We start from the raw sequence: 18,924 nt of genomic DNA on the forward strand, positions 1-18,924 counted from the left end.
GGCGAGGAACGCAGTGTAGCGTGTATAAAGGGGTGAAAGGTGAAGATCAGTTAAGGGTGATATAGTGAAGGCGTTTAGTTAAATCGATCAGATAGGGGCTTTGCATGGCCCCACGGTGGCACCCTCGCGCGTTCGCCACTGTCTTTCCCTGAATTATGAGCAACGTCCACCTGCGAAAGTCTCTTCCTTGATCCGTATTCCCACAAACCCGTCACGAATAGTTCGCTATCCGTTTCTTCGTTTCTAATCCCATCTCGATTTCTCGTTTACCGCTACAATCTTCAGGTTCGTTAAAATTTTATCCCAAGTTTGTACACTTTGCCGGTCGATTAACAAGGTTTTACAGCCGAGCCAAAAGTGTCCGGTAATCAGGGTACCACTTAGACTGAATTCGTGAGATATTGTGGATTGGACTGAAAGTGGTGTTTCATCGAGAAAATAGTCTAATCGTCGGTTCGAATTTCCAGAATTACGAGACGCTCTTTAGCCGAAGGATTTATCGTCGGTTTACGACGCGGAACAGAGCGTTTCACTTCATCAACGATATCGGGTACCGGGTCCTAGGATAATGGTTCGATGACTAAACGATCATCGTAACCATTACCCGCTACCCTGGACCGTACTGATCGTGTTTGGCACGATTTACTGGCGTCTGTGGAGAAAACGCCTCGTTAAATAAGAATGAATTCCTCAAAGGAAAAATGCTCAATTAGGTATCTACTTAGACAAACGATAGGAAAGTTAAGCCTTAAGTACCTAGGCGGAGTCTTTCAATTCTCATTGTCAGTGTAACACTTTGCCCGTGTATTCTTCGAGTGTCGCATTTAATCAACTATTTATAAAATTAAATATTCTATAATGTCTCGACGACTTAATTGGGCCCAGAAGATCCTGCTTCTTCATGATCAGCCTCGTTTCGCTGGAATCAAGACACACTCGTGTCCGATCGGACCGTGAAAGCGGCGGTTTCGCGTAAAGTCGGAAAGGAGAACGGAATTCGATCGACCGGATAAACGTTTAAGCACGCTCCCGCTTCCTGTTTGGACCATTAGCCCCGCCACGAGCTGGCGCAATCGAGCTGAAGCGACCAGCTACGTAATGGTCGCGTGCTAACTTCCGCGGAGACGCCAGGATTTCCCACGAAAATTGCGATCGTTCCGCGATATCCACTGCCCGTGGACAAAGGGAGCTGAATTTATGGATCGATTTAATATCTATTACATTAGCGTCGATCGCACGAACTCCCGATCATTTAACGATTACAATCGGCCTGTTCGCGCGGAAACGTGCGATTTAATTGCACGATCGATCGATCATCGCTTCTTTGAAAGAACGATATTGCGCAACGGTGTCCTTTGATGAAAGATAATGTGCTAATGAAAACGAGGGCCTCGTTAGAGAACGCACAATAGAATGACGTGGCTGGTAAAATTGAATCGAACTTATATAATGTTTTCTTCCACTCGAGAACGGTAAACGATGCTATTAACAGCGTTGCTGGATTTTTGTATTCATTTTTATGAAGACGGTAATTGGGCATTGTGTTTTATTCACGATTTAGATGTCGACGTTTCGGAGTCCAACTGAAAGGACAGTGTTATTGAAATAAATCCAGGCAGATTTCAGCGATTTTGAGTCTTCTTTATATTAAAAAGTACGCCATTAGTCAGTTTAGGAAGTGGAACTATATAATCTTCTACCATTTATTGTCGGAAATTTAGTTAACTCGACTGAATTCCTGATTTTTGGTGTGTCTGGAAACGTTTCTTTGTCCTCGATAATATAACTGTTCCAGAAAACGTGGCCATTATTCAAGTTATTGCGAGCAGGATGCTGGAATATGCGACGCGTAGTCGTCGTTCCATATATTTCGTCGGGTCTGGCACGCTTCCCGAATATTCCTTTGAAACAACACTTTTACTGACTTGTGTGGGCGAGCGTGTACGTGTGGCCAGATTAAAAGTCATCCCGAATTTTCTACATCCTCGGGCACGGATTCCCTGTAATCCTGTCGGCGGCGCCTATAATCCGCTCACCTATGCGCGAAACCAAATAGAGATGGAAACAGGTGTGCAATTATCTCCTGCCTCGGTTTATCCTTGAATTTTACAACCACGATGTTCCGGCTGTTGTTTGAATTAACTTCGGGTATCGTTTGTTCCTTGGGCTCGAACAGACCCGCCTTGAATCACTCTTCAAGGCCATCATTTAGTTATTTGACATTGAAGAATTCTTTCATTATTTGATATCTGATTCAAGAAGTCGAGGTTAAAAATTATGTTTAATTTTTGTAGATAAATTCTTAGTTGAAAATTTTCCCTTTTTCAATTATTTCCCCGCAGTTGATCGAAATCAAAGAACTGTTGGCATCGTTAAACAAGTCCCTCGAGGTAAATTCTGTCGCTTATTAAATTTTTCCACGAGGATATTCACGAACGCGTGAAATCATTGTCCGCCTCATTTCCCCGCGTTCGCGTTTCGAAATTCTTTTTTGTTTCTTTGTTAATACACCCCGTCGGGGTCCCCGCTGTTATTTCTACCTGTGACAAACCCTCCAGTCTGGCGAGACGACTAATATCCGCCACGATGTAACTTCCACCCCCCTTTCCCTGGTGACAAAGACGCGTTATTGTGCACGTGCCCGCCACGCTGCCGGCTTTCAAGCAACCCCTTGCATGTTTGCGGCAACAGCAACAATAACAACGGTGTCTAGTCGCTTGCGTTGCACAAACAAGAATTGCAACGAACGGAGGGAGATCACGGCTGATTTGTCCGCTCGTTTCTGATCATTTCCGCTGAAAAAAAACCGGTAGTGATATGTTATTAATGCTATCGAGCTGTGACACCTCGGGATCGACGTCTCTGTTCGAGCTCTGAACGCGTGTCGCTTTGTGTTTGATGATTTATGAGCGTGTGACTGGATGACACAGTAGACAGGTGATGATACTTTGTGAGAAATGTCTCAATTTTTATTAGGATTTTCAGTGGTAGAGTTTCTTTCTGACTCGTCCAAGAGAAAGCCGTCTTAATTAAGCTATTAATTCCGTTATTGTTTAATTAAGCGCATTCAATGGACTCTTCTGTACGATCAATACGTATCTTCTCACGTGTTCAAACAAAGGGAGGATAACAATGAACCGAGAAATTAGCACACCAGTTCCCACAACTAAGAAATTCCGGTCGCCTCCTTTTTCCTCTCGAACTATCCATTTCGTGACACGGATTTATGCTCCGGCTGGATTCGCAGACGTCTTCTATACGTGGATCGTGATCTTCGATCTCGGTTGTTTGCCTCGCGAGGATCGCCGGTTGGGTGACCTTTGGACACGTGGGTCGCTTTATCGAACTCTCTACCATTTACAGTCACCCTTCTGTCGAGAAACAAACGTCCGTACCTGCATTAAATAGTCGCAAATATTTACCGACGATTACGTGTTCCCGAGGGACGTTCGGGAACAAACATCAGCGAAGTGCAAACGAGAGTGCATCATCGCGACAATCTGATGCAAATAAAACTGCAATCTCGTTGTTGAGGAAAAAACAACACCCCGGCCTGTAATGATCCTTCATGAATCAGTCTAACGATCTAATAGTCCTGCATGAATCAGTACGTTTGATCGCGGTTAGGTTACACGTGATCATAACTCTATCCCCCTTTAATTATATTAATAAATCCAATTAGGGTGGTCGCGATCGATGCAACGATAGCGAATAATCGTGTCGAGATGGTTGCGATTGCACGGGAGAGCACGTTGTGAAAAGGTTCGCTTTCGCGCTGCTTTGTGTGTTCCAATCTTCTTTAAATCTTCGGGGACAAAGTCCAATCGATCGAATGGAAATTCCATTCTCGTTAAGTGGCTGGGTACAAGTTGGAGATATTCGAACGGGCCTAGTCGTGTCACACGGTTCGAGAAACGATCGAGAGAAATCGAACGGCTGGAGGGATTGGTAAAGGGACGGGAAAGAATGATAGAGAATGGAGGGTGAAGGGATGGAAGGATGAAGAGAGATGGTAGAAGAGCAGCAGCATCTAGCATGGCAAAGCAGATTAGAGCAGGTCGGGCACAGTAAGATTTCATCTCGCTTGTCCTCTAGGCAGCCGCTTTTCATCTCCTCTCACCCTCTTCCTCCGCGTCCACCCATTCTCCTGTCGCCCTTGAATACCTTTCGCCCTAACGATAGAACGCACACGATTAAAGGCCTTGCGTGCCCTTCGCAGGGCCACGTCTGTGTTCTTCCTTATCGTCACCTAGGAAAAATCGAAACCGGTTCCCATCTCGCTCGTTCAAAGAATCGTCCGTTCATTAATATGACGGCTTATTACGCGCGTGTCCTGACGATTGTTTTTATTGCATTTTGCACGTGTCCGCTTCGTTACACGATTTCTTCCTGCCCCGACACGGTCCCATTAAACGGCAATTAATTTTGCGTTCGGTTCTATCGATGGACTCCCGGAAAATGTTTAGTCGCTACTGTAAATCATCTATCATGTTGACTTCATGTAAATGCGTTTTATCTGATTTCGATAGCCTGATCAAGGCTGTTCTTAATTATCAATTATCGACGTTCATGACGAAGTGATTCAATTTCAAATGCTTTTGAGGTATATTTTGTTAGTTGGACGCTAAAGCCAGGCGGAAGGAATCGATTAAGAAAATATAGTGGACGTTTAGCGGTGCGTTCTCCCTTTGACGTTGTCACGCTACGAAATCCTTTGATCCTTGAACGAACGGGTTCAACCCCTGTCCCTGCACAATGGCTCGATTTAAGGCGAATAAATGGCCCTTTCGTAGGTCCCGACGCATATCTAAATATTTCGAATGCCGCGCTAATGTGTCGCCGTATCGTGAGGGCACGTTCGTCGCGGCCATTCAAGAACTCACCGCTTGTTCGCCGGGGAACACGCGTTCCGTTTGAAGGAAGAAACGTTGCCCGCCGTTCGGGAAAGGGATTTCACGGAAACGTCTCGACTGTGGAGCAAAGAAAAGGAGTTATGCAAATATAAAGCTTCGTCTCGAGGCGAGGAGCTCGTTAATGCATTCGAGGTGTTTCGCGTGTGGCTGCGCATGGGGAATTAATCGTCGTGCCTTTCGCGAATTTTCGTGCATTCGCTATTTCTTTCGTCGGATTTATCGGGAAAATTCGTATCGCTTCTATGCATCCATGTACCGGCGTGGAAATGAATTTTCCCTGCGCGTTGCATTAGCGGAGAACAAATCGGATTCGCGTTACTTCCGCGCGAGAAACAGCGAAGTTATTGTCGTGGAAAAGAGGAACGGTGGAGTTTGATAAATTCGTCTGAAACCATCCTGCGCATCGCGATGCATGCTGGTACTTTTGAGAGGGAATCTCGCTAACGTTGTTTATGAAAAAAAAGAAGGACGTCCATGCGGGTACGATGCTCTAAATTTAAATTCTGAAGTGACCCTGCGATATAGAGCGCTATAATGGAAATATTAAACTTTGTCGGCATCGCTATACTTAGGAGCTTATTGTCACATTTTAAACATATTGTAAATATTCTCCTCGGCGAAGATATATTTCACTTTGAACGCGTTAAACGTCTCAGCTTCAACCTCTCGTCGAAAAAACCAACAAACCATTAGCGTTTACCGGATAACTGCGCTTTCGGGGCTGAGTTAAGCGCTTAAGCAAACGAGACAAGGCGTTCGCGCTTCAGCTACAGAGTCGCGAGGCAAGGTAGGATCAGGTCGAAAGAGGAGGACGATAATCTTGCCGGCTGGTCCTTGCTAGCGATGAAGAGAGGATTCCACGTTTTCGCCGCGGGCCATTATTCTACACGTGCGAACATTTCGCGGGAACAATGGTCCCGGTCGTTAGGAGGAGTTTTCGTCCTGAGTTAGGATCGCGTCCAGCCTGTATTATTCCGACGGCTTCCCGGAACGGCATTCGTTCGTTTGTCGGCAAAAATAAGAAGCCGTGAAAAACTGTGAAAGCTGCGGAGGTCCTCGAGGAACCTGCTGTCGACTGCCAGCCGGGTAGAACCTCCTTCCTTCCCTACACGTGTTTCTTTTCATCTTTGTCTCCCTTTCATCTTTACCATTCATTCTCTCTTCGTCGCTCGTTCATTGTTCGGCTCCATTACTTCTCACGAGGACATTTTCTCAAACTAATTGGACCGTCGCCTCATTAGCCACGAAACTCGAGCACAGGATCGCGTTAACCCGAACAGGCCCCTGATTGTCCCGCAAAAAAGTGCACGGACCGTAAAGAGATTCGGGGCTGTTTAATTATTTGCCGCGCCGTCAACCGGTCGAGAAACGGTGCTGCTTTTTCTGTCGCATCGCGTGGCAAGCGTTAAGTATCGTTTTGTTTATTGCAACAATTGAGGAACCTGAAAAAAGGTCATTAGTTTCGCAAATGACCCAGTGTTTCGAGTTTAAAAAATATGTTTCGCGACCTCCTTTTATAATTGCCAAATTAATTTACTCGAATGTTGAATAGCAACTATAAATCGTCGCTGTGACAATAGGTTTCGCGTTTTTTTTATTTTTTTTCATCGTAATAACAAAGGTCTATCAACGCATTGTTGGTCGAAGATCAATTGGTCGAGCGATCGGGAACAGAGAGAGAGACAACACAGTTCGATCGAAGTGGGTGGATTCGTGGATGCACCCACGCAGTTCCGCGATCGTGTGCGGTAATGGACGTGGAATCGACGCAACAGTGGGAGGTGAGGCCACCCGTGGTAGCGCGTTTTACATAATCGGTCAGTCGCGAAGGGTAACGACGCGTTGCCGTTTGCGAGCCGGATCCTCTCGAGAGCAGCAACAGCTTAAACTGGTAGAAGTCGCCTCGGGACTTGTATCTTCCTGAAACTCAATCCATTCTCTACGATTGCGCACACCTATGATGGTGCATTTCATCGGTTCGGACAGGTTGCAGTATTGCGTTCCATTGGACGATACAATTATCTCATAATCGGGTAGTCGTCGTAAATCTTTCACTCATCCGAGATTATCCCTGATTCCGGGAAAAAGAGGGCTGTAATTTAAGATAGATGAAAGGGTCCGAAGGTATTCTAATCCCAGAAAGGGGCCGGAAAGTCAAAAGGTCCTCGATGGTTGGTCGAGCAAAGACAAAGGGAGATCTGATGATCGACGACACCAGAGATCTTTCGGGTTGTATCCTGTGACCTCCCAGCAGGATAAATCGTCGTGGGACCGAAAGCTGGCTGTTCCATGCTTCCGTTAACACCGTCTCCACTTGTGGGTTCCTCTCTCGATCGACCGGTTAATCTTGGATCACCTGAACAACCTGTCCACCTGGGATCTCGAATTACGCATGAAAAAAGTTGCCTGTTTCTTGTTTATACGCGACCTGCCTCGAAGGGAAGAAAGGACCAGGGACTTGTTTCCCCTCGATCCTTCTGGCGTGAATCTCCCCACAAGTGGCAGTTTAAACGGTCCTACGAGATTAATGCGCCACTCTCGGAGAGGGAGACCTCTCGGGTCGTGTCAAAACATGTGGACCGAACTGCCACCAGCATCCAACCGTGATTATCACATCCAACAGTTAAGTGCTTCCGTCTACACTCCGGGGAAAATTGAAAGTGTTGGTCGTTTAATTTTTTATTATATATAGAGGAGGAGTGGGAAATTTTGAAAAGAAAAGTCAACTGATTAGTCTTCGAGTAAAGCTGATTTATTTTATTGTAGATTCATTTTACAAAGATTTTTCTTTTTCCTTCTTTCTGGAGGTATTTGGATAGTTTTCTTTCGCTGAATTTTTCTGGAAAAATCCACAGGTCTGCCTCGTTAATCGCGGTTGGCACTTGCCAGGAAACGAGACGTGTCGATAGTCGGCTTCATCAGAGCTTTCGAAACGAACATCGAAAATCGAGCTTCGATTCTGGCACGTCCTCAGAGAGTTACGTAATTCGGTCGTTGCACTTCGTGCTAAAATTTTGCCATTTGCTTTCGGTTCCGCCTTAGTCATCCTTGTTACCACGAAATTCCGAAATATCCTAGGTTAGACCAAGAATAATAGCCTAGATTGTTAGCTCCAAACGTGCAGTTTCCCGATAATATTCGTTTCCGGTTATTCAAATGGGGTCGAACGCTGGTACCTCAACTATTTGAAATTTGTATTTTTAGACCTTTCAGTTTCATTCCTCGAACGTTTTGCAATGGAATATTATTCTAGGCCAAGATTCCTTCACGTAATTACTTCCTTAAATTTTTTCTCAATCTCGGACAATCTTGAAGCAACCTTCGTTTCACGGAAAACGCGAGCAAAAAGCATGCCTGAGCGTAAACGATTAACCGACACGCGTTAAATAATGCAAGAAGCGTCGGATAAATTCTGTCGCGATCCAACGTTTCCTCGAGTGTCACCAGAAGAGACCCATCGAAGCCGTGTTCCGGTCTTCGATCAGGCACCGCGCGATCGTTAACGTGTGTCAACGAGGAGAGTCCATCACTGTCCGGTCGAGGCCATTGTCTTTGCGGGACGAGGACATTGTTGTCGCTGGTCGGGAAAAGAAGGAATCCATGCTGGCACTAGACCGCGAAACCAACATCGTGGAATAAGATAAACGAGAAAAGAGGGCGAAGGAGAGAAAGAATGCGAAACAATCAATCCGGACGGGCAATCGAGTTCTCCTGGATTCCATGGTAATCATGGAGGAGACCGGTCTCGATTATGGCTTATTTTCTTTCCACTCAATGGCGCCGCATGACGCAAACGACCCTTAACGCGTGCAAGTGTGAAAAAATGATTAAAAACACATTTCCAATCCACGGTCTAATCGAAGACATACATTAGCATAACATTTGGTTATCATAATGCGAGAGACAACATTAAGACACGTTCCTGATTTTCAATCGGGCTACGCCCTAGGGTATGCGGACTGGTTCTTTATCCGATTCCAAGGCAATTATTCTGGTCTCCGAGGCAATTAAGTCCGATGCAAATCGAATTGATTTTGATAAGCGATCTAGAGCCGACCTTCGCTCTCATACTTTATTATTATTGCGTAATAAAGACCTCGTGATAGATTCCTTTCTTCTGATAGTAATCGCAAGACGATTGTATAATTATTCTAATGCAATTCGTTGCATATCAATTGAGCCAATCGTAGAAACGACACGAAAAATGCATCATAATTAAAACGACGGTATTTCTCGTAAATCTCGATTCGAATTGTGTTCAATAGTTCACATCGAAAAAATAATATAGAAGCAATTGAGAAATAAATAAATAAGACGAACAATGTGCGAGATATTAGCGCTACCTGATCGCTTCGATAAATACTAAATAACAAAAGGTGATCAATCGCGGTCAAACATTCTTAATGGCACTCTTATGGCACAAAGGAACTATTGGAAACTCCGACGTCTGACAGTAGCTATTAGCTTCGATACACGTGTGACTAATGGCGCCCATATTTTCCATGGAGGGTGTGGTGATTTGCAGAATACAAAGTTCAAACGGTCTTAGGTATATCAGCATACAGTAGAAATACAATTTTTCCGACTGCGCCATCGAATGACTCTCTGTATATATTTCACGTTCAAATCGTTTCAATTTGTTCCCCGGGAATGAACGGAAAAAAATAAATCATCGAAGAAGCCCGTGCGGTCTGGAAGATGGTTCAGGACGAAGGTCCGATAGGGATGCACATAGGAGGTCGAGTCACAATGGCCGTTCGAACTTTTGAAGCATCCTCTCGTCCCTTCTCTTTCGCAGCCGCAGTCGCATTTAAAATTGAAATCACGAACCCTCTCCGGTTCTCTCGTGCCTCATATGCGCTCGCCAGGATACTCGTACGATCTTGATCATCGACGCTCCTTTTCCACGGCATATATTTTTTTTTTTTTTCATCTCATCCTACTCTTCGTGCCCTTCCATTCGTCCTCTCGTTCCATCACCCGCGTTTTTTTTTCTTTTTTTATCTCGTCGCGTTCCTGCGGTCGCTCATAAACGGCGTCGCATGAATTTGCATGAGCCCTAGCCGTCTGGCGCTGGTCCAGGACGAATTTCTGGCAGCGATCCTTCTCACGAACGACTCATTCATCGATCCTGTCCGTCGACGGATGAGTGTTTATACTGCCACGGATCCGCTCTCGGAAGCTGCATACGTTTGCTCCGAACAATCACCGCCTCGCGTGTTTGCACTTCGACGGAATTCTGTGTGCTTAATACGATAATATTGGTAGTAATTGCTTGCACTGTGACGAGAAGGTATCGCGGTACAGATGGGGTTTATTCGAAAAATACTTTATTATTTGATTTGGCTGGAAGAACGATTCGAAATAAAGGATAGGATTTTCCCAGTAGCAATAATCATTTCACACGGTTGTCCCATGGAGACAGTGGCGAACGGCCGTGGTTGCTTCTTCCATCGCGTCGCGAAGGTCGGTAGGAGAGGTTCATTGGGTGGTTTTGCGGTTAAATCGGCTGGGAGCCATTCGACTCGCTGCAGTGTACGCGGCGAGGGAACCGAACACGCTTGTTGCACGCTCAAAGACGAAAAGGACTAGTTCCACGAACATAAGTCGCCATGGTGTTTTTGCTCGTTTTGCAGCGGCTAGGTGCCGCCGCGGCCATAAGATCCCATGGATCTGACGTAAGATGGATATCGTATTCCCTATAATGCATAGCCGGCCGTATCGTGAATTCCGTGAAGAAGCGTCTTGCGCCTCGGCCAGAGCTCGCGCACGAACTGTCTTTTGCATAGGTTATCGTGAAAGACCCAGGATACGGCCATAGTCTCTTCTCGCATTCTTTTCGACCTGTCCGTGAAGGCGGTTTCCGTGCCACATCATGCTTACCTTTTCTTGCGTTTCTTCGCTACAACCACGTGCTTCTGTAAACACCGCGTCCAATCGGCAATCCACCTGGAGGAATTTCACTCCGAGGAATTCGACGCCAACGAAGGATTTAATTAACACTTGGGAAGAATTTTTGCGGAGGGATTGCGATATTCATAATGTCAGTTACTATTCAGAATACTATGTTATATCGTGGAACAACGAAGGGCGCTCGAAGAGAATTCTTTCGAGCATAAGAATTTTTTCGCTCGACTTCCTGATGGATCGAGCGGAGGAGTTTCGTGAAAGGCAAACTCTCTCGTGGTCGATCCATGCCTGGCCGTGCAGCTGATACTTCCATCTGCCGCGATCTTATTGCCCTCCCGCACTTATTCGTCCGAGCATTTGTTCGCACTTTGTCGGCACGGTTGTTACGGCACGAAAGGTGTTCGATGTACCCGCTTCGATCGGAGCATTGTTCGTTTTACGGTCACGGAACGAATACCGGGTTGCTTCTGGAAGCTCCAAGTATTCTTCTAAAATATTTTAACTTGATACGATTGCAACCTTCTTCCCCAGTCGGATTTTTCATAAAGAAGTCTAGTAGATTATAAATTCATCCCTGCGTTTAACGAGTGTCTTCTTTTGTTTCGTAAAGCAAATGGAAGCTGCAAGCGTGGCCATAAATGATAAACGACTGCGAGAAACAAAAGAGTCGAGGAGGAACAACAAAAGACACGTGTGTTTGAAATTTTAATAAACGCGTTTCGTAAAAAGGTTTTCGTTGAAAGAGAGGCGGCCGTGTGTGTCGCAACAATAAAATAACAATTTCCTCGTGCACACCGGTCGAAGAGCAACCCCTTAATCACGTTAACGACGCGTTGGATAGGGGCCTGTTTAAACGCCATATCCGATATTACGTTGAACCAGCAACGTTCTCACGCGCGTTTTTCTTTCTCCTCTTTATTCTCTTCCTTTTCTTTTCCAAGGGAGCGTTCGTTCTCGCGCGATGGGTGTGCCTGCGTCAACAAACGGGCAACCATAGGCCAGCGCGAAGCCACCTTTCTTCTTCTTCTTGGTACCGGTGAAAAATTTATGTGGTCGAACGTGTGCGAATCGACGCACGTGTCCGAAAATTTAGTTGATCGATGACGCGTACGAAAACAGCGTCACGTCGACAGGAAATTAATCGACTGTTCGACGCCATAGGCGGCGTTTGTTGTTTTATTTTTCACCCGTACCCTCGTATCCGACGAATTTCAGCTTTAAATTCTACCTGTTCATTCCCGCTTGTAATTCTCATCCACACGCTCGACAAGCTCGTCCGGACGGAATGATTCGATCTAACGCGAGCATTTTTAACCGTGAAACAGTTTATTTTTTTTTTTTTTTTTACAAGAGATTTTATTTAAATTTTCTACGTCGAAAGCCAGCCGAACGAACATTCGAACCAGCCGCGATTAAACGAATTATAAAGCACCGTTCCCACTCGACCGAGAATTGGGCGGAGGAAGCAATTGCGAGGGTAAATTACGACAATTCTGTTTCCGCAAACAACGGGGAGCGAACGCGTTATCATTGCCAGCAACAATTTTTGCCAGGGAGATACACATGACCGGCGATCATTTCGGTTGGGAAATTTAATGAAACGGCTGGTCACTTTCGATGAAAGAAGCAATTATCGTATATTGTGTTTTTTAAGGTGGGGTGAATAAAGTGTGTTAAACATATAATTTTTAACGAAAAGGTTTCACATATTGGAAGAATAATTGAAAAAGAACAGTGTAAAATTTAGAGAATGAAAATGAAAGTTATTTAAAATATAGAATTAAATTAAAATTGAGGCTCTCTCCGTGGTCCGTCGTCCGAGAGTTAATACGTTTACCATTACTACTTATTTTTATGAGTTCTCCATGTCAGTTGAATGATATTCCTTCTAATAAGCGTTATTCATTTCAACTAGTACCACTTACCCTGTAACTCATGAACTCTGTCTTTTAACGCTCATTGAGAAGCAGGCCTGATAACGGGACCGTGGAATGAGGTTTAATTAAAGGAATTACGAGATCGTTCGCACCGTGTCGTGGCAAATTGGTCGCGGGCTATCACGAGATAAGTCACGGTAATTTTTCGACGTGTTTCACAACGAAAGGACGGTATCGTCCACGCACCGGTTTGACCCACATGGTCGGACAGCTTCATTCGCGGATGGCTTGCATCCTTTTCCGCCAATCGTCGCTCGTTGAGTTGCAAATGAACGTAGAAACGAGCGAGTCGAGTGGGTAAATTTAGCACGCGATCGAACGACGCGTGTTAAACTGGTTGCAAGACTTTATTAAATTACCATCTGGCTGTCGCGGGGGGATGAGTTACGGCTAATGAAATCGTCGGGACGATTAATAATTACGGTCATATAAACGTGACACTCGATCGACCTGTGTTTACTTTATTAATGAGCCTTATTAGAAGAATTATACTGGATTATTTTCTTTATAGAGAGATTACTATTTCCAACACGAACGGGTTGAACACGTGTTATTCAGCAGAGGTTCCCAAACCTGGTCAAACTTGTTCGTGAAAGTTGGTGCTTATGTTTCCAGGTACATATCTGGTAAACCACGAAGTTGCAGCGATCGTTGTTGCAAATCCTCTTATAACGAGCACCCTACTGTTGCATAAATTTCGTGGGACCACATTTCAATTTCGCTTAAACACGAATTTATTTACGTTCACCGGCGAGCTCTGTTGAAGTTTTTAGAGAATTCTACATCATTTTAATATCGCTGAAATTTTTATCGAATAATTGCAAAATAGGGTGCAAAATTACAATTTATGATTGTTCGATCAACTTGAAAACGCTCCACTCTGATCTCGTTCACCTCTTTCCATTCGTGTCGATACCATGGTCGACTTAATCCATCTTCGTTTCACCTTCTGTTCTCCAACACGAACACCTGACTGCTTCTAGTTTTCTCAGCGTCCTCTCTTCGCCGTTTAATCCTGGACGCCACGAGAGGCGTGAACAAATTGGGATCCGGTTCACGAGTGTCCTTCTGACATATCCTCTTCGCGAGCAAGCTGGTTAGGTAGCCCACGAGCAGCGTGATGGTTAATCCCATGGGACTGTACCACATGTAGGAAATACGATACAAGTAGAAGTAAGAAGGATCTTCTGGCGGTGTCTCGGTGCTACTGTAAATTAAAATTTAATTGTCCAAGGATTTGAATAATTTTCTAGCACACCAATGAATAAATTATAAACACTCTGTTCTCTATAAAATTCCACGACGTATTCTAACGTAAAATAATAATTATCGTCGCGAATGATCGAACAGGTTTAGCGCGTGGCAGTAGATAGGACGTTCCTAAACGGAAGGCGAAAAACACCTTGTTGGTAGTTTAGCGAAGAGAAAGCAATACCGCTGGAACGCGGCAAGAACTTGAAGAGGTCGTAATCGTGGTTTATTAACGGGCAATTAGCGTTACTTACTATCGTGGGAAACGATGTACATTGGTTATGAGAAAGCAGCGTATGAAAAAGAAACCGGGAAGTAATCGTTTTGCTTTTCAACCGATTATTGCTACCACCTGATACCTCCACACCCATGTTATCGCGTCGCAAGTGATTAGAATCAAGGATAACGTATATACTGAAACCGATTCATTTTAATTAATCCTTCATCAACGTTCTTATCTGACGCTAACTTTTACCTGTCGATGAAATCTTCCGTTTCGAATAAATTTATACCGTTCTCGCTCTATATTGCTAGACAATCTGTCGACCTTTGCTCGCCGAACGTTTTACCGACTTTTTGCGGCAATAGCTAAATCGACTGGTAACACGTGTGTCTACGATTTCCTTATTGGAAAGGAAATCTCGTTGAAACGGTCTGGGAACGTGAACGGTTATAAAAATGATCACGGGAAGCCTTTTATACCGATTCCGGAAACTGGGTCGCGCCACAGTTCATTTCTAACCGAACACAGAGAAAGCTAAAGGAAGAAGTTGAATCGGATAGTAAATCACCGATTCTAGTACTTAGGATATTATGCATGGTGAACCATGATCAAAAGACGATAACGAGAAGATATAAAAATCCCAGCGAACTCGATTTTCATTCTCAGAACAGTTTTAAAACTGGTTCACTTAGGAAACGTTCATTTATCTACTCCCAGAGTACGTTCAAGAGCCCCTAATTATACTTTGAAGTACCGCTGCCAGGGTGTATTAAAGCAACTGTAACAAGTTCACTTTCTTAACAAGCAAAAAATGAAACTTACCCGTTAAGTTGCGTGGCGTTTCGATAACGAAGCAACGCTGTGGAGTTCTCACAGCCGTCGACGGACAACGGAAGAAAGGGTGCCTCCGGTTTCGGTTTGCCAAACGCTGCCCAGAGGCAGGTGATCAGAGCAGAGATCGTTCCGACAACAGCGCCGGTCTCGTTCGCGCTTTCGACGAACATTCCCAGCGTGAAAATTCCGAGAATAGGTCCGATAATGGCCCCGGAGATCCCTATTGCTGTTTCGACCAGGGTGCCCATGGATTTAGCCATGAACGCGACAGCCATGCAAACCAAGCCGTTGAATATACCTAATAATTTACCGATCAGAGTAGCTTTCTCGTTTGGAAATTGCACACCGGTCGCCCGGCATAAAGGTTTCACGTAGTCTTCCAATGCCATCGCGGCCAAAGCGTTCAACGTGGCGGAAATGGTACTTAGGCTAGCGCTGAAGATTCCGGAGATGAAGAGTCCAGTGATACCCGGAACCCGTGACATCCGTTCTGCAGCGAAGAAGGGCATTATTTTGTCGAAGCTTGAGATCTTGCCGGATGTGACGGGATCGCAGTCCTTGTAGATCATGTACAGGACCAAACCCGAGTAGGACGTCAGCAGTCCCAGTGATAAGGTGACGGGACCACTCAGCAATAACGCGTTCTGCGAATCCTTAAAGCTCCTACGCATGAAATGGCACTTATGGGATATTAATTGAAAGCTACAAGGATCTAGCAATAAAATTAATCTTAATACAATTTATATCAAGAACACTCCAAGTAGTTAATTCTAATTTTAATGAAACTTGGATGAAACCTGATCAGCTGTCTCGTTCAAGCTTATCAAAATGTCCCTCGTAATCGGCCATTAACCAGTTCAACATAATTCGACATATCCTCCGGTAAATATATCCTGTCCGGTAATCATATTAAGTACACGCACCTGGCGGTGAGCAAACGTTGCACCTGAACCTGATTCACAGCGTACAAGGAGACATAGATGGTGGTGCTACCGATCAGAAGGGACCACCAAGTGTGCCGTATCGTTGGATCAAATCTGAAACTAGAGAGGAATTTCATACGTGTACGTACCGCGTACACCCGATCGTGTACTTACTCGAAAAAATTCAATCGTCCACCCTGTTTAGCGATGCTCCACACATCGGACAAGCCTTCGTCGAGATCGGTAGCCGCGATCCCTAGGACACAAGCGATTCCGGCGAACATCAACAGTCCCTGAAAGACGTCGGTGATCAGGACAGCCTTGATGCCACCTACGGTCGAGTAAAAGGTACAAATCACCCCGATCAGCAACACGCTCGTGGTCCCTGACAGACCGGTCGTTGCTTCGAGGGCTAACGAGGGCGCGAATAACACCACGCCGGTGTACATCATCAGCTGAAGGAAATTAGCTCCGCTAGCCACTAGACGAGCCTTCATCCCGAAACGTTTTTCTAAATACTGATGAACAGAAGAAGAGAAAATGGAAGAAATTTGAAATGGATCGTTGGCCAATTACCTCGTAGACGCTCGTTGCCTTGAGCTTGTAGAAAACCGGAAGGTAGAGGTAGAGGGCGATCGGTGTACCGATGATTCCGCCCAAGTACAGCAGCGTGACTTGCGTACCGTGGGCGTAATTTTCCGCGCTGATTCCGAGCAACGTGATCGCCGACATGAAAGACACCGCCAGCGCGATCGCTAGAGGTACAACGCCCATCGATCGATTCGCTGAGAAGTATTCCTGTAGGTGTTAATCAAGAAACGTATCGGTTTAAAAACTTACTCACCCGGAAGACGGATCGTTTCAAGGGTTGAATGACTCGGGCATCGAAACACGTGGTCGGTAGAATGACGGAATGAATCGATCGATCATGAAGGAGTATTTCATTGGTGCCTTCGACGCGATACCTCCGACGGAATGAGTAGCAGAAAGAGCGAAAATGTTGTTCGCGCAATTCATACGTTATCATTGTTATTGTATCGTTATCACGGGAGAGCGATCGTACCGTGTGAGTAGACACTTTTCGCCTGGACCTAACTCGATTCGCAATAACGTTTCGACGTTAATTAACGTTCGGCCGCGGTCAGCCGATCGAACGGCGGTGTATCGATAAATTAAATAGCGTTCTCGATAGTTGGCAATTTGTGTCGATAGCAATATTTATCGCGCGGCAAGATCGATCGTTCGATAGCGGTGAAAGATCTCCCTCGAACTCGGTTGCCGCTCGTGATCTAAGAACGTGCCAAGCCGGACTCTGCTATTTCGAGCGACGTTTTATCACGGATATTGGATCGAACCCGGCTCGACGTCGCGTCGATTCGATCTTCCGCGTCGAAATTAATTTTCCAACAGTTTAACCTCGGCCGTGCGTTGTCTGCCGCCTGTGAATCGGTAGTAGATCCCGATCCCCGTTGAAATTGACAGCATTACACCGATGACAAGATAATCCGCCCATTGCAACGTGGATACCCTATCATCTTTCCTCTGCTCCTGAAACGAAATTGATTCCCTCCTTTGTGCAAATTCTTTCAAAAACAGAAAAAAAGCTATCAAGAATCAGCAAAACTTTACAACCGCCTTGAGACTGTACGTTTCGCGCGTACCAGACTCTCGCAACAAAGGCTCGATCGAACGTTTTAAAGTGAAGTTTAATCAAAGTTTGAAGTTGTTGAACGCTTTCCTCGGAATAGAGAAGCTGTATACGTTGCAGGGCTTTTATGGAAAGAGCACTCACGTCCATTCTGCGGGATCCGTTGGCTGCGATAGCATCAACTCGCGATACACGAGAAATTCGATATCGCGAGCTTGTTTCGCCGGGTATCGTGCTTCTTCCTGAATCGTTCTGCGGCGACGAGGAACAGGCTGACAACGTAACAGACGGACGGAACCCGCGTGAACCAATGGCACGAGAAGAAGAGCCAGGCGAATATCCTGGGGAAAGAAGCGACCGGGACTCGCCACCTGCGTGTTTTGTGGCCGAGTGTCTTCGTTTTGAACGATGGGAAAAAAGAGGTTCCATTACGTAAAGCTTGGCTCAGCATCTTTTTCGTTCGAAAACACGCAAAGGCGAGTCATTTTTTACCAATAAAAAAATTCGAATGGAAAGAATCGTAACGACGATTTTGTAAAAATTAAGGAAATCAAAATTTTGAGATAACTCTATATCTATTTGACGACGAGAAAAATGAATCTTATGATTTAATGACTGTTTAATTATGTAAAGTCGATAAGGGAACCCTTGCGAAAGAACCAGTTCGATTTCCAATGGAGCCGCGGTCTACCGACGCGAAGCTGACCGTCACGAATAATTAATCTCGGAAAGGTTAATGAATTCAGGATAAAGGGGAATTTTCGTCGGGCGAATTCCTGTCGCGGGGCCGAGTGAACGAATCTGTAAGCAAAGAGGCGTTCGAATCCCCTTGGTCGACGAGGAAATTCATGTTGGAGGCTGATCGATTTGTACCGTTCCTTTGAAGCCTCTTAATTGGAGAGGCAAACAAATGAAAAGATCAAAGGGCAATTGTTTGCCGAACTATGGAGATCGATCGATCGAGTGTAACGCGCAAGGTTCGTAGTCATGAACGTTGTTCTACGCCAATGTCGTGTCGCTGGTGCATAACAATTATTCGCAAGACGGTAGCTGCCGGTCGTAATGTAATTTCCTAGCGTTACGAGGCACAATCGACGAGGGGCCATCGGCTATTATTCCGAGCAGGGAAGCACCCATAGAAACGTACGACCACCGAGAAGATTCCACAGGGTTCCGTCGATCTTTATCCACGCTGCACAAAGGTGTTCATCAAGATCGGTAGAAATACGGACGCGTATAGCTCCACCCGTTGAGAATCGATCGTGAGAAATTTATAAAATATAGA

The 18,924-nt window shown here is 45.3% G+C and overlaps 2 protein-coding genes across 11 annotated transcripts in view; one reads left to right on the plus strand and one right to left on the minus strand.

Annotated features, from left to right (window-relative positions):
- LOC114879978 (tensin-1) overlaps positions 1-18,924 on the plus strand; it is a 118,701-nt gene that overhangs the window by 7,964 nt on the left and 91,813 nt on the right. The gene's annotated exons all lie outside the window — the stretch shown is intronic.
- On the minus strand, positions 13,190-18,015 carry LOC114879980 (putative sodium-dependent multivitamin transporter). 4 transcript variants are annotated; one of them, XM_029195482.2, is made up of 7 exons: positions 17,784-18,015; positions 17,408-17,539; positions 16,568-16,789; positions 16,166-16,509; positions 15,992-16,111; positions 15,057-15,731; positions 13,190-13,967 (listed from the first exon to the last, which is right to left on the minus strand). In XM_029195482.2, the coding sequence occupies exons 1-7, from the start codon at positions 17,787-17,789 to the stop codon at positions 13,703-13,705; spliced, it is 1,764 nt and encodes a 587-aa protein (XP_029051315.1). In that variant the 5' UTR covers positions 17,790-18,015; the 3' UTR covers positions 13,190-13,702. The 4 variants fall into 4 exon arrangements, with proteins under 4 accessions (XP_029051315.1, XP_029051316.1, XP_029051314.1 ...); XM_029195483.2 differs by lacking the exons at positions 17,408-17,539; positions 17,784-18,015 and adding an exon at positions 16,836-17,284 and having other exon boundaries at positions 15,057-15,294; positions 15,379-15,731; XM_029195481.2 differs by lacking the exons at positions 17,408-17,539; positions 17,784-18,015 and adding an exon at positions 16,836-17,285 and having other exon boundaries at positions 13,190-13,964.

This window comes from Osmia bicornis, chromosome 14 (assembly GCF_907164935.1).
Source record: "Osmia bicornis bicornis chromosome 14, iOsmBic2.1, whole genome shotgun sequence".
NCBI classification, from domain to species: Eukaryota; Metazoa; Arthropoda; class Insecta; order Hymenoptera; family Megachilidae; genus Osmia; species Osmia bicornis.